The 24,177-nt window shown below is 39.3% G+C and overlaps 1 protein-coding gene across 15 annotated transcripts in view; it reads right to left on the bottom strand.

The window, feature by feature from the left end:
- The window catches only part of ELAVL4 (ELAV like RNA binding protein 4), a 63,871-nt gene that overhangs the window by 33,948 nt on the left and 5,746 nt on the right, over positions 1–24,177 (bottom strand). For 13 of the 15 annotated variants that reach the window (XM_012575338.5, XM_072933037.1, XM_072933035.1 and 10 more), the window contains exon 2: positions 7,381–7,621. In XM_012575338.5, the coding sequence (XP_012430792.1) occupies positions 7,381–7,621 (241 nt within the window). Of the gene's footprint in view, positions 1–7,380; positions 7,622–19,941; positions 20,242–24,177 lie in introns of those variants that run through there. The other 2 variants (XM_072933042.1, XM_072933043.1) reach the window with 2 other exon arrangements.

Raw genomic sequence — 24,177 nt, forward strand, 5'->3', positions numbered from 1 at the left:
CCACACGGCTTGATGGGAAGGTGATGGTATTTACTCAAACCAAGCAGCAAAAATTGAAGAATACTCTAAATATGCATTAGAGGCATTTAATACACTTCAGAAGCAGCTCAGAATTGAAACCAGTAAAGTTAATTAGAAAGCTCTTTTGCAGCACAAGGGCCATGCCTGCTTGCTTTCTGCCTATTTGCCCCAACACTTATTTCAATTGCTTTTTTCCAATAATCAAGAAATCAAAATTCTTTTGTTCACCAGCACAGAGTCTGCACCAAGCAACTGCAGAGAAGTGATAAAGAAAATGATGGATGCTAATTTGACCATTTTCCTCAGCGTTCAGCACAGACATCAAACCACACCAGAAACATTTTAGAGATCCAGCACTGAGACACTGACTAACATTTCTGCATCTCCTCCCCCACAGTGCTAAGTTCAGATACTTAATGCAAATGTTCGCTAAAATAATCAATATTTGGGGATTGTCTTGAATCTGCAGCCCTTAAAATAGGATATGCAACATGGAAATTACGTTTCTCTCTGCTCCAGAACAGAATATACTTCAGGAAATAAGCTATAAAAATAACTAGGCTATGAAATTAAGATCAATTTATCAAAGGTCTTTAATAACATTCAGAACCATATATTTAGTCCCATAAAAATAATTCTAGATTTCAAATTTAAGACTCTTAAACATGTCTGGTTGTCCGTATCTTTTAATATTTCATTCTCTGCATAAAATGAAAAAATAAAGTATAATCTGTATTCCATCTGATGAGCAGAAAGAATTTTTTCTTTTCAGTTCCGAACTACATTATCTTAGATATCTGCTTCTCTGGGCACTTGACTTTGCGCTGCACTAATACTGCTCAGACCACTCTTTCCTCACTGCATTTGTCTATTCAACACAAAGAAGTAACTTCCACACAGATCTCCTTTACCTAACAAATACAGTGAGGCCAATGTACAGTCACTTCCTGAAAAACCTAAGGCAATTCACTTAATTTGGTATTATTTTTTCAGACAAAAGAACCCTAGCTGAGTACTTCGCTATATAAATATTTTTCATATTTCAGCAAATACCCAGTCTTTTGCTTTCAAGGAAGTCAAATGCAAGAACTCCACTGCTTCTTACAGAGATTCCCTATACAGTCAATTTGAGGGGCACTACTAAATATGGCCTTTAAATGTAATCAAGCAAAATGCCAGAAATATATATTCAATTTATGGTGAATACCACTGCATGAAAGCTTTTTTTTTCCTCCTGTTCTGAAGGACTGTATTAATTCTCCTCTTCTACCAAAGCAATAAAATTGCTGCTAACACTCAGTCCAGGGCAACAAGATCTGTGCCGAATAAAGGATCAGAGATCAGTGACTAGTTACCACTGCTTCACAGAGAATTACTAAAAGCCTCTTCCAAGTCAACAAGGGAATAAACTACCTCTACAAGGTATTTTTCTCTTAAACCCTGTTATTAGGTGGGCTTATGCTATGAGGCATGAGTGTTTACATACTTTCTGAAGAGTTTATAAGTCTTATCTAACATAATCCTTGCATTCTATAATCCTATCTGTTTAATGTATTTTACGTGGGGAAAACGGCTGGAACCAGTAGTATCTCAAAATGGAAGGCACTTCCAAGGCACAATCAGTGAACTGGACATCAAATGCAGAAGTAGTTTATGTTTATGTTAAACTTTCAGTCAGCTCAGATCAGGTACCCTAATGCTGGGTTTCACTGTAAGCTGTATTTATCTGCATATGGATCTTTTTCTTTCCACAGGACACATTTGGCACACCACTTTACAAAATTCTTAAAGATAGACGAAACACTGCCAGCCTTTGTGTGTGAATTTTTCAGTGAATACATGTTCTATCTGCAGCTTCTAGGCATAAATAGCCGTGAACCATTTCTCTTAAATAAAAATAAATCTTTTCTGCCCTTGACAGAACAGCCCAATTTTACTAATATCTCTGCAATTTCTAGCTTAAGCGTTTCACCTGCAGACTTAACCATGCTATAGTTACCTATTGTCATGAACTGCCTTACCAAAGGCTGTTCCCTATAACTAAATTTAGCCATTAGTCCCATTTTTGCTTTGTGCCTTTACATTATGATGAGATTCCGGAGTCCTCCTTTGACTCCAGCCCAGATGGACCCACAGGGACCTTTTGGTTATCCACTCTATCATGCCTCAAAACCTCCAATTAAAATACATAAAACTTGGCTGCTGCCAACAGTGGGCCAATACTAGGTGATGTCTGCTTACCAGAGAAAGCTTCAGCAGTATTTTCCTGCTACTGCACATCTGCCAATAGACCCCAGAAATTCCCTCCTGGAGGCATTCCTGCCCCTTCTTCTCCTGCCTCCCTGGGCATCACCAGTGTGCAATTAATAGCTTCTGCTCCTGAGGATACAGACCTTCTCCATTCCTTGCTTTCTAAATGCAGATGCCGAAATTAAGGCTGTTTAATTAAGCTCCAAATTTCAACAAACTGCAAACATGCAGCTCTGAACAGCATGTTCTAGATAGAAACACACTAGTTCCCCATCACTTGGTTAAATAAAATCTGTGTCTTTGCTTTTTACAGCAGCAGCTTTTCCATTAGGGTTTCTCATTTTACAGGAAATTTGGAAAAAATATTTTTTCCTAGAGGGCACATGATAGCAACTTAGGGTGCACAAACTTCAGGACTGAAGGAGCAGAACAGCATTCCCAGGCCAACAATTCATTGGTTTCCACAGAGGAATGAGCACTGCACACTTCTCATGTGAAAAATACCTTTCTGTATTCTCCTAATGCTGCATGACTTCTGATTTTGCCATTTTGGTAGGTTTTGGTTGTTGGATCCTTATCCTTGAACATTCAAGGAGTAAGGAGTGGACAATCCATACCTTCTAAAGAAGACTACAGGTAAAGCAGCCAGTATTTCCTTCTCTCCTTTTCACTCACTGATATTTATATTATACTTAAAATGTCATGATTATTTGTGAACTGCAGTTTTAATCTAAACCTGCATCAGTGCTATTATAAATACCTGAAACTAAAGTGAAATGCTTTGGTCTCTATACATAATCTTAAAGGAATTGCAAATTCAAAAAGGAACAATTAAATAAACACAAAACCAAAGTTACATTCTGGGTAGAGGAACAACAAAGTTCCTGATTATACATGCAAAGAACATCAAATTGTACCACACAGAATTATGCAAACCCTGCCATAACTTAAGGGATGCACAGAAATCTGGTATCAATAAATATTCTGCTTTACAGTGCTCCTGGATCATTTGAAGATGCGAAAGATTTGCAAGCCAAAGATTTTTGGATACCAATCATCTGAAGATTCAAAGATGTAAGTTCCTGGTTAAGTTAAAAAGAAACAAAAAAGCTACCAAATGAATTAAAAAATTAGTAACAAACATCCCCTTCTCCCACACACAAACTATGTCAACAAGGACAACTGAGAGGGTCAGCAGCACTTACAGTGTCTGACGGATGCTATGCTGACTGGATCTTTTGTTTGCAAACACAGGACAAAACAAGTTCAGCATTTCTTCTCTCAAAAGTCTCATGAATTCAAGCCCTCACCCCTCAAACGATGAAGATATTTGCCACTAGTTTCTTCAGACAAAATAAGAAATAAACAGCATCTGCAACACTCTCTAGCTTAGCATTTCTGGTTCATACTGAGCCTCACTCACAACCATCTGAAGCCATAGGTTTCCTCCCTGAAGTCACCTCCTCTCATCTAATGCCGTTCTAAAATGTTTATGCCACTTAGCTGGTTTTTTTTTAACCCAAGTTCCTTCTCATTTTTTGAGCACAGCTGATTAAACCTGAACAACTGGGTTGTTGGACGAAATATGCTGTAGCTATGAAATGGTACAGCAGGGACCAGTTTCACTGTTAATTTAAAATGCTAGAATTAATTAGGTAGTGTAAATGAAGAATTTAATAAGCACACTTTACAACCACAAGTTCTGCTTTTATTAAACACCCCTGCCAAATGAAGGCAGCTATCTTCAGTCTGTTTTTCCTTGTCTCATTCCCTTAAAATCTCTGCAGTGAAAAAAACCCAAACCATTTTTCCTATTGCATCCCCTCCCCCATAATTAAAATGTATGCCTGACTTCCATCTCCTCTTTCAAGTCATTAGCATCTTTGAAAAATGCTACTGTATATCCTGCCTGTTCTGAGAAGCTACCAAACAAAACCTAAGTTTACGATTTTGGTTTTGAATACCAAATTAAAGGCTGTCTTAGAAGCTGTCATTCCTATTCAACTCAGTGCAGTGTACTACCAAATTAGCATAGTTTTTTAGTAAAGGAATATGCTTGTTTTAACATGTGCCTTTCCAAAGCGAGGGGGCAACTTCATAAATCAATTTTATTAAAAACTCCTACTAGTGTTCTAAGACTGCAAAAAGACTTGGAGCAGATGACTGTTCCTGTCATTGTTTAACTAAATTCAAAATTAATAAAAGAGTTCAGGTCATGAATTTTATTGGAGAGATCCAGTATGTTTAAAAAGACTTTCTATAACTTTTAACTCCTTCAAAAAACCATTTCAGAAGACTCACCATTATTAAAAAAAAAAACAAAAAAAAAAAACCAAACCAACTTCGCAGCTCCTTGACAAGGAAAACAGAATCTTTTACATGAGCCAATTCAATGCTACCTAGCTTCAGAAATACATTTGAGATTTTTCTACTATGGTTTTGCCAGGATAACTATTTAATCATTATTTGGTTTATGACCTTTTCTATTTTTCTTGAAGCAAGCTCTCTCTACAGCTTTTTATTCTACGTTTTGTTTTTTTTTATTTGCCTGGTAATTCAGCCCAGCAAGAAGGAAGCAAACTTACAATACATGAAGACAAACCAGACTTAACATAAAGAACACCACATTCATTTAAAGGCATAACAAAACAGAGCATGCTTAGCTTAGATTTTTATTAAAGCCACAAAATTTTCAACAGAAATAATTAAGAATCCAAAAGCAGTGACAATCTAAACTGTTTCACACCTTCACTGCTTCAGCAATAGCTTAAGAATTCACTGGATTTCTTTGCAATACAGCTTTCACTGTCAGAAAAACACTTCTGTGGATTTTTAATAAGGAAAAAGCAAAGAACCCCTGAAAAGCCAATCATTCCTCTTGCGGCCTACTTGCATATCTCCACCCCTCCCCTCCCAAAAAAACAGTCCAGGGGCCTAATTAAGAACATGCTTACATGATAATCCAGAAAGATGAGCTGGGTATGACCTCAGTGCATTTCCATTTTGTTACTCTCCATGTTCTAAGAACCTTAAAAACATGAACTGCTTCTAGCAGGAGGATTGCATCTGATTTACTAACTCTGAATTCAAGGCAAGGAATGAATATGCATCCTCAAATTCAGTAATGTTGCACAATGCCTTGATAACAGGCCTAAAAACCTTGGCAGATGAAATTCTGTTTTCAAAAACAGCAGAGATAATTCAGAGAATAATTTTTTTCCTGCAAATAGGGCTCTTTTGCAGTTGTATCACCTCTTAAAACAACATGTAGGGGTGATGTCCTCAAGGCATCTGTGCCAGTTTTTTTTAAAGAATGGTTCCTTTAAAGTATTTTAGTGATCAAAGATTTATGCACTTTGTATGGAAAGAAAACTCATAGGCAAAAAAACTACCTAAGAATATGTCAGAAGATCATACAGCAAATTCCTCATATCTCCACACAGAAAGACAAAAGCCTGGAGACGGAATGAAACAAAAATAATACTGCTCCTTGCTGATGAAGTAACGGCTCACTGTCCAAAGACAATCCACTCCCTATGAAAACAACACTGAATATCTAAAGTCTTGAAAATATATTGTAAGAGCATCATCATGAATTTGAGGGATAGAGTAAGTAGTAAAAGCTCATGAAAAGATCAAAATTCAAGCTAGGCACCCTAGACTCCTATAGAGGAGGGTTTCACTCCTACCTGAAATAACTGGACTAACCTGCAGTTAAATTTTTCGGATTATTTTCAGCCTAGAAAAAATAAACAAAGGCCTGTAGAAAAAAACAACGTAAATAAAAGTCAAATCCACTTTTCAATCTTCTTTTCAGAACACCCGAAGCTGTGGCCAAATCAGAAGATTTACTGCAATAGATACATCATGGTCAATGTGCTAAAGAAAGCTCTGCTGGACTACACTTGTGAGGACTCAAGCTGCCCTGCAGCTACTGCCATTTGTTATGTGCCTTGTGTTCAATCAGCATTGCTGTGTCTCGGGAAGTAAACAAAAAAGAAGCATTGCATGTTGAAAAGCACTAAGCAGATCATGCTAACACTGCCAATAGAATGGCTGCCAGAATGTTATAGAAGCAGGTACGAAGATTTGCATTTTAATTCCTCATCTTCCCATGGTGCCTCTTCCCACAGAGCACACACCCAAGTTGCCAGGAGAGCCTCTGAGGGAAGCTGAGTCCTTTTTTGGAACCCTTTCCCTCCCAAGGCTGCTGCTCTCTGTGCTAAACATAACAGCACTGGTGATGCACTGAACAGCAGTGAAATTTCAGCTGCTCCCACCTACGGTGTGAGTAGACACACAACCTAGAAAAGTAACCTATAAAGCAAGCTATAAAAGCTGATTGTTCATCCCATCTTGTGCACCAGCGGATTCCTGGCTGCAGCAACAAGGATGTGGATTAGGCCAGGCGCATCTGCACCCATCCACACCTCCTCTAGTGACAGGGCAGACCTCTCCTTGTTGAGGCAGCATCTGCCACGGGAGCCTCTTATTCTGAAGGCACCTACCAAAGGATGCTACTTCATATGAAAAGGATCACTGCAAACTAAAATGTTTTTGGGGACCAGAGTTAATTAACTATTATCTACAGATGCCTGAACAAAATCCAGAGCAGCGTGTCTCAACTACAGCCCACTGCTGTTCCAGAACACCACGGTCAATAAGCTGTGATGGACATGCAGAACCACCTAACTTTACGGTGTTCTTAAACAGGCTGACATTTAATGGGGGTTTGGTAAGGCTCAAATGGCAGAGTCAGAACTCAGAACCATCAGCTCGCTCAAGACATTCAGCTAAGTCCATGTCAAATAAAAATGAGAATGAGCAGGAAAGCAAGGCCACTGTCTAAGCTCTCCTGCAAGAAGCTGCACAGTGTGTAACACACATGCAGACTGGCAATGTTCAGACTTCTCCCCCAGATCTGCAGAGGCTGAGAGACAGGGGTGCATCTTGGCTGCTCTAGATACAGTGTGCAGCACTAAAACTAAAGGCTTGCCCCTGAAGTTTAGCACTCATCTGCTGCATTCCCTGTGTTAGCACTTGTAATACAAAAGCACCACGGTTCCGCTGACCCCAAACACAAACTGACCCACAACACGAAGTGCTTACCTGTGATTTTGTCTCTCACGAGCTTGCAGGATTCAATTTCACCAATGCTCCCGAAGAGACTCCTGAACTCCTCCTGGGTCATGTTCTGGGGTAAATAGTTGACTATGAGGTTGGTTTTGCTGTCATCTGTAGCAGCCCCTGTCTGCATGGGGGAAGGGCAGTTTCTACTGTTGCTGGAGGGTCCATTGGTTGTATTGGAAGTAGGGCCATTCGACACCTGAGGCTCCATGGTGCTAATTATCTATAGCAAAATAAGAGAAAGGGGAAAAAAACACCCTTAAGTTTCATAGATACAATAGCTATTTTTAAAGATACTCACAAACGAATGAGTAGGTAGCATTCATGGCCAATTTAGATACTTCAACAAAAAAACCCGGCTTGATTCCTCTGTTATTGTTGCAAAGTAGGTCATGCTAGTCTTTGGCTGTGAGCATATACTAAGATGCAGTTAAAAAAAACCCTTTTTTTGTTAATGCAAAGCTGATTTCTACTTTCATCACGCAGCCATTTTCACAAATGTAAATTTAAACCACATAAATTTAATTATAATTTAAGGTAATAATCATAATTAAAATTATAGTTCCATTAAATCAGATGAAGTAAGTGTATGGCTCTATATGAAAAGGTAAAATATTTTACCTATTTAATAACTGTATCACAGAGTGCAATGACAACAACATTAACCAGGCACAGTCAACCTGCACCGTGTCATCACTCAGCCTCCCTTCTATTAATAAACCTGGTGTCCCAAGACATACCATTGACTGGTTCCAGTGATGACCTATATTCCCCACCTATATTTTCCACTAACAAAATGACACCTCTTTAAATAATAAAGCCCTAGATTTGCAATCTTCACAGATACAAAGGTCTTCAGATATTTACTAGAATAAAAAAGGTTTAATCAAAGAAAGCCTTATCAGGCACAGGTGAAGGCTGCAATTATAACAAGCACACCTATCTTGAAACACAAATCTCCAGTTTTCACGGAAGAGACTTAAATAGACCTTTCCAAAAAACAACTAATAAAAGAATCCAGCTTAGCAAAGTGTGCTGCAGGACAGTAGCCCCATTGTCACTAGTGCCACCCGTCACATGAGCAAAGCTGCCTGCATGTTTATCTGCAAAACACAAGTTTTCATCCCAAAACTGCACAGGCAGACAAAGGAAGCAGAAAAACCTGGGTACTTAGAGATTTTTCTATGTAATTTGCCTCTACTACAACTTCTAGTCCATCTTCACTGCCACCACTTCTGCCAAAGGAAGGGCATCATCTTAGTCTTAATTCTGGATAAATTAAAGCAACACAAATGGTGGCTTTTGCTGCCTGCTGTGAGGTTTGTGATGTGCAGCTTCACTGGAATCGAAGATCATCCCTCAGATGGGTTCAGCCTCCCTCCACCAGAGAGTCAAGTGATGCAAACTGCTGCCCCAGGCAGGAGATTCCACTGCCCAGGGACAGTGACAAACACAGGAGAATAGAGGGCTAAGGCACCACACACTCTGAACCTGGTATTCTGCCGATCCTGTAATTGTTATAATTACTCAAGACTTAATCTGCTTTCTTTTTTAAATCCAGGGAGGTAGATGTTGTGACAAATTAGGACTGTAATTCAGGAGGATGGGGACACACACCCCCCCAAAAAGGGTGTCTATTCTAAAATTAACTGCATGAGGGTGGCTCAGAGTCTAAATAGGTTATATTCTGGTCATGTCTTTTTTTTTAATTGAAACGCTTCAGTATTAGCTTAATGCTTCATTTAGGAAATAACCCTCTTTTTTATCAATGGAAATAAGTTTTGAATTACCATTATTTTTATTATCAAGCCCAGGAATAGCTTCTTGGTTTAACAGCTTTTAAATAAAAAGAAGCCTTGCCACATTGTGCTGAACAGTAATGCCTTAAAACCACACAGCAGAATCATTTTGAAAATAAACTGCACAAAAATAGTCACTTCTTGAAAGACACGGGCACATCCAAACCAGAATCCCCCTGCCAATTTTACCAGCCACGTGGCACCAAGTACTGCTGGCATCCTTGGCCAAGCTCTGCCAGCCCCACACTCTTCCCTTCAAGAATCCCCCTTCTACCCGGCATCAGCCATACTTCCTTCCCTTCTCCAAGTTAATTCCATCCATGTATTTACTCACACGTACTACTTAAAAGCTTCAGATGCTGCTAAATCTGTTTAGCTCGAGATTCCAGCTGGAAGATCATCCTTTGATCTCCGCACCTCCGCGACCCCACGGCTCCGAGCTCCGCCGGCAGCTGCCGCGGGGCCGGGGCGCGCACCCCAAGGCGGCCGCGCTCCAGCTCAGCTCCTGCTCCTACAGCCTGCACCCGCAGCCACTCGGCTGAAATTTGGGGGAAAAAATCCCAGTTCCGACGCCAAGGCACAGTCAGAGGATGAGTGAAGCCACTGACATGGTTAACAGCGGCTTCCTGTGCGCCTTTACATCACTGGACCATATTCTTCCCAACACCAAACCCCACAAGATAAGCTGCAGTTTTAGGGACTGATCCTGCCCCTCTGGAGCCGGCAGGGATAGCACACCTCTGGTTTCAGTTTCAGCAGAAGCAGGACTTCAGCACAACACACCGAGAAAGGTACATCCTCTATTATTAGCAACAGACTCAAAAGCTATCTATAGTTCCCCGCAGTAGACAATAATCCTGGATCTTTTAAAATCTGTGAAAGAAAACAAAATTCCAAACTGGTTGGTGTCCTACTTAGGCATTTTGCAAATGCTCTATAGTTAAATTTTCAGCATTCGTACTTTCCCCACCAAGCAAAGAAACAGAATTCAACCCAAGACATTTAACACATTCAGAACATTAAGAGTAAGCTGCTCAGTAAAAATCTGTTCCTGAACAAGTACATTTCCTCATATACTTCAAAGTATCTTGGCATTAGCTAATTTTGCACCAGGTGCCAGGTTTTCTTCCTAGTTACTCTCAACTCCATTTAGGTTTTTCTGATTTTTTAATAGTAGAATGGAAAACCAAAGCACTTACTTGCCCTTCAAATTATTTCCAAGTCATAGGTTACTGAAAATCCATTTGCTATATACATATTAAAAAGAGATAATGGATGGAGAGAAATGTTGAAGAAATATTAAATGCATTTCTAATAAAGGACTTTAGATTTTTTTTTTACTGCATAATTTTAAACTTCAATTTACAGAGTGATTTCGGTGCAAAAGCAGTTCTGTAGCAGAGCTTGCATTTGAAGTTCTCACAGGCACAAAGGAATAACACTTACTTTAGGTGTGCAAACTGACTCTTGCCATGAGTAGAAATTAACATTATTAATGGTAACCAAAAGGTAAGCCCTGGCTCTCCTTCCCAGACATTTGGTCCTGTCCCTGGCATGCCTGGAGCTCAAACCCCGGGCAGAATTCAGTGTGCACGTACTGGGATGTTTATTGTCAAGCATTGTTTTTAATATTAAGTAGCTGTTGATTCCACATCAGTCAGCACATTACATAAGAGGAACATTATTTATTCAAATAGATTTCAACATGACAGTTGCTGTATGTTTTTTTTTCCTCTCTATCCACAACACTAAGATTTAAATTTTTAATTCGATACCTGTATCACAATATAATATTTTTTAAATCAATACTCTAGTTTCCAAGCACACAGTAAACTTACTGTGTTTTAATTACTGGTAATAACTTTTTTTAAATACAGAAAAGTATTGGGCTGCAATTAAATTCTACCAAAATATCAAAGAAAGCTCTAGTCTGCCTAACTCATCAAGGGCTTATCTGGATATAGGCAAAACAAATGTTGAAAGTTCAAGAGTGACTTAACACCTATGTTAATTTTTTAAAAACAAAATATACTGCTATCCCTGAAGGTGTTCTTAAACCTCCATAAGCAAGTAAATTTAGCAATATCTGTGCTCCAAGCAACATCTTTTTGTAGACTTTTTCTGACCCAATTTAGGCAGTTACTACCGGTCCTGAAATATTACAGTGCAAATGTCATGTGTGCTGACATTTTATACATTTTATTTTTTTGGGGGCAATACCTTGCCAAGCTCCCAATACTGCAATATGATACTCTGTATATAGGGTAATAGCATCTTTGAAGCATAAATTGCAGTTACTGCTAATAGACATTTGATCACTTAGCCACCAATAATCTGAATATTCTAACACTGGCAAATACTATCTGATAGAATTTTGCTGATTTTGTAAGTTACATGTTTCAAATTGTGCATGCATTTAATCAGACTGCTGCTTTTAAAAAAATGACCATTTCCTGGTGTACTACTTTTCTCACTATGGTAATGCATCAGCAAAGCATGAGGTATTTTTGTTTGACAGTTTTCACAAATAAATGCTTTGAGGAAGACAACATAAGCTTTGCCAGTGTTTTGCAAAACACTGCTTACCAAAAGGCTTGGTATAAACCTCTCCTACAGAGTATCTGCCACAAATACCCATTAGAGCTACTCCTACATTAGTAATGTTTCAGAAATACTTCCATCACATCTACATTGTTTTTTCAATTAATTCAACTAATTTCAATTTATTCCTGCTAAAATATTAGCTCCAACAATAAAGCAAAAAATACCTGTATGTATAAACAGAACTATTACAATTACCAACTATTACAAGCTGGAGTAACTGACACTAATCTTCACTTATTACAGTAAATGTATGACATCCATCTACCATTACAAAGCACAGTTAATGAATCATTTGGAAAACTACCCACAGACTAAGACAGCCTTATCTCCCTATTGCATGCATAAGCAATAGCCAATGGCTCAATAAATGTAAATATACATTTTATATTTACAAAATTTGTTCTCAGCAGTCTAAAAGAAGGTCTGCATGTTGAACTGAGGCTGCCACATATGTACAGTGAAAGGAGCTTGCATTTAGCAAGTACTCAGCACCCATTCCTGCTATCTGAATTATATCTTCTCCATTGACCATAATCCACAATAAACAGAAACTAATTTGGTATGTATTAAAAAAAAAAAAAAATCACAATTAAGAATCTTAAGATTAAGTGTTATTTACAGGCACAAAAGAGAAGTGGTTTTAAACATACTAGAAACAATCCTCTCCTAAAATCAAAATCTGGAAAAAAATCTAAACCCCGGAAAAATTCATGCAGTCCTATCCATTTTGAGGATTCAGAAGTCAAAAAAGTTAGCTATGAATAATGAACTGTTCACAGCACCTAAATGCCAAGAGAAAAGATCATGGCAAATTACACCTCATGAAGAATTCATGAGGTCTAATTTTATATTATTTCTAAGTGTTCATTAATGAACAAACTCAGAACATTCTCCCATAAAAAAAAGAGTTTAGATAAATAATGCAAAGCTCTTACTTTATCTAAAAAAGCTCTTTAATTAGCATTGCAAGTTGTTTGCTTTTACAAGTGAAAACAAATGGTGCCATGGCAGAGGTCCCACAGCCATCTCGTGAAAAACGATGACAAAAGAAGAAACAAAAAAAAACATCTCAAAGAAAATAAATGTAGATTCACAAAGGTTTCCCTCATACAATGAGGAACAGGCTTTAATTCCCTGCATATCTGCTCTTATGAATGGAAGTCAGCACAGTGCAAGTCTCTCTACCCCTAGAACTTCAATGTAGGTGAGAAAATCCCATTTCCAGAGGCTGCCTGACCAGTCCATGCACAGCCTTGCCATCTGCTGAGCCATGCCAAAGCCAGGAGGTTGGTCCATGGGCAGGGAGCAGAACACACAAACACATCCAGGTCCCTCAGCCCTGCTCCAGCCCAGGAACCCACCCCAGTTTAAAATGTACCCACTGCTACTCGCTCCGTGGGGATTTAGCACATTTCTGCAGATTGAGGCACTGGATCACAGAACATTCAGGACACATCATGCCACCTTCCCCTTGGAGCATTAAAAGAAAAGAACATAAAGTGATTTGAAGCCTTCCTTAGTTCAAAATCACAACTGTAGCCAGAGCAAGAAGCAGGTGCACCAGGACCACATGTGGGCTTTTCTAAAGTGACCTCAGGAGCAGCAAATGATGCTCTGTGTGCAGCTCCAGTACAGATTCTCTTAACTGTAACAACTGTCAAATTTCACTGTCAATTACATTTTTATTAAAGCTTACGCACTGCACAACTAGACTTTGCTATTATTTACCTAATAAATACATCATGAACATGAAATAAAGGAGGAAAATGAAGCTTTTTAGTCTATCTGCCTGGAGGCAAATCCAATACCCCAGAAAGAAATCATTATCTAACCCTCCATATTTTGACATGTTCCCCACTCACACACACTTCTATGTGCTACATCTTTACCTTCCTTGGAGTAAAAGTCACATTTAATATTTTAAATCTAGATATAGCTGAAAGTCTCAGCTCAGAAAACTGGCAATCTCTGGCTCTCATGGCACAGATACAGCTGTCTTAACTTGCTTTCAGAGTGTGCTGCACTCAGGTTGAAATGGCGTTCAAACATTTCCAGCAATTTCACATTTATGGGTGCTACAATAATTGCACAGAGCACACAAATTATCCAAATGGAGAAGACAACAAATGCATTCATTTTAAGATGCAAGCCTCAGTTCAAGTAAAGGAGAAAATTATTTTCTTTAATAGCTAAATTTATCCTGAACCAGTCCATTATAAGCTTTTGCATGAATATGCTAAACTAAAATATTCTGTCCCCAGTCTAGCAGTGAAACAAATGCAAAGTTTATTGGCAATATTACTTGTTATCACAGCAGCGCCTGAAGGACATAACCCATGGCAGCACCAACTCATGCTGTACAAACGGGCAGCAAAGCAGGGACTGCTGCTCTACCAACACAGCGACAAAAAGCAGGCAAAACCTGTTATTTTTTATTCCAGATTTCACAGAAGTGAAATAAAGTCAAACCAGATGAAAGTATCTAGGCAAACTGCTGAAGTTACACAGAAGTTGTGACAGCCCTGTAACACACCGCCCTACCCTCAAACCTGGCCCACTGATAAGGCACAACTCCTAACAACCTTACCAAAAAAGAAGCCAGTATAATAATGATGCACACCAAACTGCAGGTTTTTTGAGGGAAATGTCTTCTGTTCCCACAAGGTATAGGCTCCACAGGTTTGCATTTGATTTTAAGGACAAAAGGGAATGAGTAAGGGTAAAAAAGTAGACACCAAAATAAGTTGCAAGTATTTCAACATCAATAGCTACTAGTTGAGCAGTAGGGGAAGGCACTCTTGGAACTACACATCCAAGAACTACACTAAAGATAGGAACAAAGGCACCATATCGCATGCTTTGCATAATCTCTTACTCTTCCTGCAGGTACTCTGGGGGTAAGAAATTGGAGGAGGAGAACTACAATTATCATTCATACAGCTCAGCACTCTGCAAAGCTCAGAGGAGGCACACAGGACTGGGGAGCAGATGCACACAAGCACTCCATGCACAGCAGTTTCTGGGAAGCACGGCACATTGGTAAGGACAACAATGTTTGTCCAGAAGCAGAATATAGTTCTAGTTCTCTGTTGTGTATTACCTCAGCTCACAAAATGTGAGATGCTTTATCATCTTCTACTGAGCTTTACTTTCAACTATTTCCAGCTTTTCCTTTGTCTCTTGCAAAGATTATCAAGTAACTATGCCTGTTGGAAATCTCAAAGGTGTTTGGCTCTATTCTTCAGTGTCCTCCTGGTATCTTAATGAAGTCTACAGCAACAGCACTTGGGAAATGGTAAAGAAGAAAGTGGTGTAATAGGTGATCAGAGTTGTCCTTTTCATTAAAACAAAATGAAACTTCTGGAATGCCAGCCAGTTATCCCCTACTTTATTATATAGAGTGGTTTCACCCAAATTTATTATAGTTTCTACCATTAAACGCAATTCCTACATGAAGAGATGGCAAAACACAGCCTTGATTTCACAGCATTCAAACACCACTCTGGAACACAGCTTTGGAAAAAGGCATCACCAAAAACACCAGGAGAGGAAAATGGATGTGTCCCGTATACTAGATGGGGGAACCCAGCCAGCTTGGGTTAAAAAACCCTTCCAACCACTTGGAACCCACAGACCACAGACTGCAACAGAGGCTGGTGGCAGGGATGTGTCCTACTTCTGTCCTGGGACACAGCCATCAATGGCTTCTGCCCACCCACATCTCTGGGGGTCACCCACCGCCTCTGCTCAAAGGTCTGCACTATTTTTGAACTGAAATAAAGACAACATGGTCAGACTCCAGTTCTGAAGGAACATCTATTTCTTCTTTAATCACACTTCTACTTCTGCCAAATTCATACCAGGCAACCTTGTGCCTAAAATTTTACAAGGGCTTTATTTTAGTAATTTCATCATTCCAAATTGCTTCTTATTCCCTCCTGTCTTTTTGCTGAGGTTACTACTTGCTTTCTTAAGATGCATACGAAGGCTAAAGGAATAAAATTTAAAAAAAAAAAAAATCAAGTCTCAGCAAAAAGAGCTCCTTGATTGACATTCCAAGCCAAAATTTGATGAAACCATCTTTTCTCTCCATGGGCTGCAGCTTATTAAGATACCACAAAGGCAAGAGGTCTCCCAGTGACTGCACTGTCCCTCTTGGAAAAAGAGACTGACTAACAGAAATCGTATTTGAAATCTGTATTAACCAGGTGATTAAAAAAACCAGGTATATGACCAAAAACATTAAGTACATGAGGAAAACTCTGAAAGACTGAAGAGGTTCTCTCAAAAGCCTATATATTAGACAGTAAGAACATGGCAGAGATCAACATTTAAGACAGATTCTCAGTCTAAAGGACATGCAGCCTAAAAATACACTGAAATGAAAGCAAAGGAAATTGAGTCTTTTTATATTTCTGGTTACTTTCTGAATTTTATTTTTAGCTCAGTTTTGTTTCCTAATCACTACTTACTTGTTTGGCTTACTGACTCCATTACTCAGTTATATATTGCTAATCAGTAACTGAATTCTATTACTGACTTGGGAATATGTATGTAGCACTGTGTACTGACGCACAGATTCCCACGGGGATGTACATGTTCATGAAAGAAGCAGACAGCTGCAAGTCTTCAGCTGCTGTAGACCTGTCACAATTCCACTTTATGTTTTTTTTTTCCCCCTTTAAGAAAATAATCTAGAATCATCTGCAACCCCAGAGTTTAGACAGTGAAACCTGTGTTACAAGCCATATTAAAACCTAAAAACATCTACTTACCAGAAGGCAAAGCAAGGCCAGTGCAGGCTCTCTGTGAAGCCTAGGAACATCCAACCCCCCACTACTGTTATTTCTACTGAAGTTCTAGAAACAAAAAGCTACAATTTTTAATAGCCCTTCAGCAATTGAATATTCATTAAAGCTCACTGCAATAGGATTTCAGCTCCTAAGCCATAAGCTCTTCTGAAAATGTTGCCCATATATTTTTCATGCAAAGCCAGGCTTACATTAGGCAGGAATGGATGGCTTAATGAAACACAAGACTCAACCAAGATGTTTTAAGGCTCTGTCCACAACAGGATGTTAATGAAGACACACTGCTAAACGCAATTAGGAAACACTAATCAACATGTGTACATCTCAACTGCTGGCAACAGCATCTCTATGGATACTGCAGCTTGCAGGTCTAAGCGAGACAGACCCCAAAATAGAAACTATGATGTTCAGCTAAGTCCTATCTCCGTCATTAGAAATGTTTGCCTGCTGCAAGCTATCAGTATTTCTCTTAAAACTTAACTAGATTAAAAACAAAAGGTCTACATCTTTTCCACAATTTACCTGCTAGTCTCTAACTCTGTACCACACTAACATTGCTTATAGAAATAACCTTCTCATAGAACATAAGCATTCTTAGTTCTGTAGCATACCTATGGTAGACAAAGCTACAATGAATTACTGAAAGTAAGATATCATTACCATCTTAAAAATAGCAAGCAGATAATAGAAATTCTAAACTTGAGAAACTTCTGGGAGCAAAATAATCAGAAATCACCTTTGAGAGAACAGAAATAGCTGTTTACTCTGATGGTCTCACAAAACTACCTACAAAATGGTTTAAATGAGGCTAAGTCTAAAGTACTGCATGGGACAAATCTCAGGAATGCCTAAATTCAATCAATTTCATGCATAAAAGCATCTATGCTAAACTCAGTCACATATTAGAGATTAGGAATGCATTATCCATCAATAAAGGACAAAATATCAGTCATACATCAGGCTAATAGAGCCTTCTGTTTTATCCTAGACAAACTATTAATCTCTGTACTACAGAAGAGAAGCGTGCCACGGGCCAAACTAAAAACCTCCCTTAATAAATGTAAATTAACAAACATACCCTGAGCAGCAAGAAATTAAAAATGCACCAAAACTCCTCTTAAAAACGTGAACAGACCTCATAGATAACAATTCTCTGGTTAAAACAATTCTGCTCAAGCACTCAATGGGAGTCCTGCCAAGCTCAGTCCCTGTTCAGGTGCTTGGGGACAGGGGGAAACACAGACCACCCCAGCTGTCCTGATTCCAAGCCCCACAAATGACATTTCACTTAGATGTAAAAAGGCAACTGGCAATAGAACAGCCACTACTAGACATCAGCAGGGAGAAACGTCCTAAGAGCCTAAACACACAAACTAATGCTTGAGTATTAAAAAAGTCAAACCAACCAAGTTACTGTCCTCTATTGGCTATGTTTTCCTTAAAATGCAGAGCAGCCACAGGCAGGCGCTTTAAACCCGGAGCTGGATCCACTTCCATCCGTTTCACTGCAAACAGGTTGGTGACAGAAGTGATGCTGTCTCTATTAAAACTACATCACCTAGGTACCTTGGCCATGGAGGCACTCAGCCCAAGTGTCCTGGTCCAGCCTGGTGCTGAAATGCTGGAGGAGAACGTGGCTCCTCCAGCAGCCACATTGGCCACGTACAGCTACAAAGCTCCTTGATCACCACAAAGAACATCACACAAGGAATATTCACTTTTGCACTTAGCAAAGACTAACGATGGAAATTAAACTCAATTTCTACCCGAGCATTTACATTTGCAAGCACTTCTTTCAGTAGTTGGGTGATGACAAGCACAGACAATAAAAAAAGGATTCTAAAAATACACTACTCTTTTTCCCTGGATTAGTATGTCTACAGTTAAATATAAACTGTGCTCTATAAATTATCAAACACAATGTCAAATTCTGAAGTGCTCTCCGGAATCTCTCACAGAGCACACGAAATACAGAATGATAATTCTGTCCTGGCCCAGTTAGGCTAAAGAACAATATGCTACTGTGCTGGATCACAGAGTTAGTTCCTATCAACGGCCACACTAAAAATGGCCACAGCCACCACCGTAGCTGCATACTGAATTTTTCAGGACCCTCCGCATCAGGCAAAGAGTTTAATTCCCTGAACAGCTGCTCTCACAGGAAGGGAATCGACAGCAACATTGTCACAGTATAGCTGGCACAGGCATATTAGGAAGAATTTCCAGCATTCATGCTTTCTGCTAAAAAATCAACTTCCCCCTACTCATCTACTGCCAGTAACTTCATTTGGAACAAAGATATATTAGAACTATTTTTATTTAAGAAGCATTTATTTACATACATTATTACTTCTACAGAGTCGTGACTGTGCCTTCTGCTTTACAGAAATAACATCTTTGCCCACAAGATCTTCTGCACATAGTAAAGCAAAAAGTCACGGATCACCAGTCGAAGATCAAGAAGGACCAACAGAAGATTAATACTGCAAGTACTGCAATGAACAGTCACATTTATAAACCCTTCAAGCAGGCAGAAAAGCCAAACACCCCAAATACCTCTGATCCCCAAAGCAGAATGCGTTAAGACTCCACCACAGTGTAGTGACTTAAATATGGGTTATTTCATGCCGTTGAGTCATGAATTTCACATTATCTAACATTCAACTGCTGCTGACTACGGGCGTCTACATATCAGCTGAAGGGGACTGAAAAAAGGCCTGGCCTCCCCTCCAGATTAGCATTCAACTCCTTAAAAAGCTTTGTTAGTATTTTGCCCATGTAGCTTATGGCCCTCTCTAATCAGAACTACAAGAACCAGGTTGACTTCCACACACACCAAACACTTCATAGACATCAAGGGTCTTAATTAATCCATGTATCAAGCAAAAAAAAATCCTCAATGTCAAACCTTCCAACGACGATCAGTATAGCAATAATAATTCTTAAACTCACAAATACCAGTTTTGCCGTTAAGAACAGTAGGGAAACAAGGACTTCTGGCAACTGTCCTGACCAGGAGTAGCAGAAATTCCAAGTCCTTGCTAGGCAAATAGACATAACATTAAGAGAGGAGGCCATTCTGCCTTAAATTATAAATTGTGACTAAATTGTTGTCTTTGCTAGTTTTCTAGAATGCAACCCCAAGAGCTTCTTAAGAGGACGAAAAGCAAGAAGGACACGCGTCCTTCATCCCTCATGTCTCTACAAAGGCTTTTCAACAGCACTCAGGCTGGGAGAAAATACTTGGAAGTGCTCAGGAAACCACTCAGCCTCTCCAAAGGGGAGCGCATGCAACTATAGGCCAACAGGTAGATCCAGGGCACAGTTACCTGCTCCAGCAGCAACCTTTTGGGGCCTCTACATGGAGATCAGGTGGGACCTCCTCACCAAGCGTCCCTCAGGAAGCAAAAACCCGGGGAAGCGGTTTAGGTTTCCATCCGTGGCTCGGCGAGCGCCGCCAGGTGCACGGCGGAGCAGCTGGATCTGAAGGACTGGCGCTACTGGAAAGGCTCCAGTGGCGTTGCTGCCCTCTGCCAACGCCAACATCACTTACGTGGGCACAGCCGCGTTACATGTGGAACCTTCTCGAAGCACTGCAAGCCAGAGCCACCTCCCATAGTCACGGGCGTCTGCTTTGAAACAAACACACGTTATCGCACCGCCTTCACCTCCAAGGGCTCCCAATGCTCCAAAGCCACCAAACGTCACCGCCCTAATGCCGAAAAATACTGGCGCATGTCTCCAGACTGGGAAAACTACCAGCAGCAACGTATACGGAATTTTATAGCAATTAGAGAAGTTTAATTTTTAAATGAATAAAATAAATGAAAGCTTATTTTTCCCCCAGAATTCAAGGACAAATAATTTCCCATCACAACAGCGCTGCTGACGCAACTGTGCGTGCCTTAGCAACGAAGGCATACTACAGCATTTTCTATACATCATGCCTCTAAATACTGTCAAAGCCAGGTTTGTATCTTACACTGTGCAACTACATCTCATTTCCAGAGGACACACAAAGATTTAGCTATCCTTAATTTTAATTATTTTCTTAATATTTTGTCTTCCCATTTAATGAACGATTCCTAACTGGTTCTCAGCATTTCCTGACTTGTACAGATTTTCTTAGCCATGGAGGTGAAAGTCCTCATGCAAGATACTATCAAGGATAGAACAATAGGTAAGACATGCTCTCCGCTTCCTCCCTACTTTTTGGGGCTCTAAAGAAGCAATAATGCAGCAGGAGCTCCATTAGGGAACATGGATTTTCACTACAGAAAATAAAGCTCAACCTAACATTGCTGAGCTCATTCTTAATGAATTAATGCAAGCAATGTAAATGCTACAAATAAGACAATGTAGGCAGTTCCAAGAATTAACTGCATTCTTACTATAATCTCATCTGAGAGTATTTAATTTCTAATACTGATGTTCCAAGGCTATTGCAAACTCTGAATATTTAAATGAGTAAACAACAAACAAAAGGTCTCATCTTCAGTGCCCCAAGCTATCATCCAAAACTAGGTATAATTAAAGGTGTGAACAACAGAGTAACAAACCTGCAAAGTCAAGGTTCTGATAAATTAATGGGCATCACACCACTGCACCAGTTCAAATTTATCACTCATTATCTCCCCGACTAGCACAGTGCTGTTTCACATATTAGTGCCTCCTTCTTTCCTCCGAGCCTTTCCTGTCTTTTCTAGATGGATAATTTTATACAATTACGGCTTCTGACACACTGAGACCTTTTCTCCCCCTTTATTCTTCTTGCTGTAGAGCTAGTGACCTACAAAAGCCCCTTGCACCTAAAATATTCCAGTATTTAAAAAGTAAAAACTGATCATTTAAGGGAAAAAGCAAGCAAGCAGTCTCTAAGTATCAGTTTCTCCAACATCTTCCCTTTACATGATCTCAAATGGTTAAACATACCCAAAGGCTAAGGCAAGGTACAGTTACCCTTTAAACATGTTTTATTAGGATTTAATCTATCATACTTGTTGAATTGCAACACTGCCTCCTCTTCGCAAAGTTCCTTAGAAAATTAAGAATGTCCCTTCTTTTAAAGTTGCTCCAAGTCCTACACTGCTGGTAACTGGACATTTACAGAAACAGTTGGGAAGTGTTACATTACACAAACACCCTTTCCCTCCTCATCCAAATCCCAGTGTTTTCCTTAACATCCATTTAAATGGCAAGGGAAGATACACATGCACACATACACAAATACATATGTACCCATCTCCTCCTCCATCCTACAGAGAAAGGAAAAGAGCAAGAGACAGAGAGGAGTGCAAGGGGGAGGGGTGACTTTCCATCACAGATTAGCAAATTTTGCAAAATCTGGCCTATCCCTTACAGAGGTACCATGCTTTTTAACATCACCTCACTTGCAAGAAAACTGTTTGTGCCCACTTCTCCCCCAAAACCCCAATGACATTGAAAAAATACTGCATTGCAGTATTTGCCAGTGCATCGGAGTGTATCCAGTTAGCTGTCCCACAGACAAACAAATGTACATTTTAATGTGTCCAGGCACGTAAATGAGGTGTCCAGAGAACACAGATTGCCAAAATGGACAAGTGGATTTGTCAAGTTATCTGCATCTCTCTCCCTCTCACCATAATATTCTCTTCCACTGCCCATTTCTTGCCTGGGCTGTTTGCTGAAATTATTTTCAAAGTCCAAGCTCCCAAAGACGACAACAAATTCCCCTGTCAGAATATGGGATGCAATCATACCTTATTTCTTTTGAAAAACCTCAGGGTGTAGAGTGGCTCTAGATTATGTACCAACAGTATGACAATTATTCACAGAAAATAACCTGCATTTAATTAGTACACTCCCAGCATACCAAGTAGGAAGGCTGAGAAAAAACCATTCCCTGTAAGTTAGAAGATATTATTTTAAAAAAAATTAATCCATTAAATATATGTAAGATTATTGCAACTAGATTTTCTTTCAATAGAGTCACAATATTTAACAGGACCAAATAAAGATGACGAAGACTATTTCAAACCAATTCAAATGGGATTTTTAAGTATACCCCTTCTAGCTCATTGTAACCATCCTTTGTCACAACAGCTCGGGCTCACTTTGAGAGAACTCAAAAAGGTAAAATTAATATAGAGGAAGAAAGCAAAGGAGGCAACCAAGCCAGTCACCAGTGCAGAGGCATCCCTCTATCTAACATGGGAACTTGATTAGCAGAGTACATAGGGACAGGATTTTAAACTGATGGCTGGTATTCACATTGCATCAATATCCAATTGTAAGATTGCCTCCTTTCTGACTAGTACACCAAGACAACAGTTTTTTAAAAAATAAAAATGTCATGTCTAAGGACAACTACATTTTCTGTATCTTTTTGTCTCAACAGAAAGGTTTTACATCATAATTTAGTATCACTAGCAATCTTAATTCTATTTCACTAACTTAATAACTATTTTTCTATAGGAAGATTTACAATGCAATCTTTTACATGCAGAAAGAAAATGTCACTATGTACATGCAGGCTGCATTCATTAATATAATCTTAAAACAAAGAAAAGAGGAAGATCAGGGCAGGAACACGTGCACCGTAAAACAAGGATTTCATTATTTTTAAATCTTTGTAGAAACACGAAACTGAACAGAAAATGAAAATGTAACTACTAGCTGATGACTGTTAAAACAAACAATGCAGCTGTGTATAATAAAAGGCACCCTTATTTATTGTCATGACTAAGTTAACAGATCTAGAACACAGTATCTCTGTTTTGGACAGAAGAAAAATTATTTTACTCTCACGTACAACTACAATGCATGTCAGAATGCATCTCTGCACATGCACAGACTGTAAAATACGGAATTTTACACACGCACACACCCCCTCAGGATTTTTTTCTCTCCCTCTACATTGTAAAGCAGTGCAGTTTTCAGAGGGTCATTCAATCACTTTTTCACAGAAAGGACTGCAGCAGAAGCAATACTTAAAGCAAATTAAAAGGGCATTTAATTTTTTATTCCTATTTCAACCAAGCACTACTATCCCTGCTTGAATTCGCATTCCAAGTAACCCTGCACCAGAGAAAGGAATAAAGTAAAAATATCTGCAAATCCAAAGACAGAAAGAAAGGCGTGTTCTATATTCTTGCTTTGCTTCTTATGCCTCCTGATGTGTGATAGATGAACATTTTCTGGGCAACCACATTTTTATATCTTTTACGCTGCCGTCTATCACTTACTAGTCTACTACGCTTTTTTAACACTTCTAGCACCACCATTTCTTTCCCATTATTGTTTGCCACTACAATTTAGAGACCATCACAATTAACAAAATATTCAGCTGTGGTTTAAAAAGTAGAGTTGCTACAAGGAGCCCGAGACACTGGAAGTGGATATTACTCCAGCAGATATAGAATAGACTGGCTAAAGGTGGGGCTGGAGAAGAAGAGGAGAATAATTTCAGTATTTTTGTAAATTCCTCTCAGTGCCTAAACCCTAAAATATGGTGAACTCCCCTGAACTGATTATTCTGCCATATAACCATCTGATTTTGTAAAAATACCAATATCACTTAACAC

The sequence above is a fragment of the Taeniopygia guttata genome, chromosome 8 (genome assembly GCF_048771995.1).
Source record: "Taeniopygia guttata chromosome 8, bTaeGut7.mat, whole genome shotgun sequence".
Taxonomy (NCBI): domain Eukaryota; kingdom Metazoa; phylum Chordata; class Aves; order Passeriformes; family Estrildidae; genus Taeniopygia; species Taeniopygia guttata.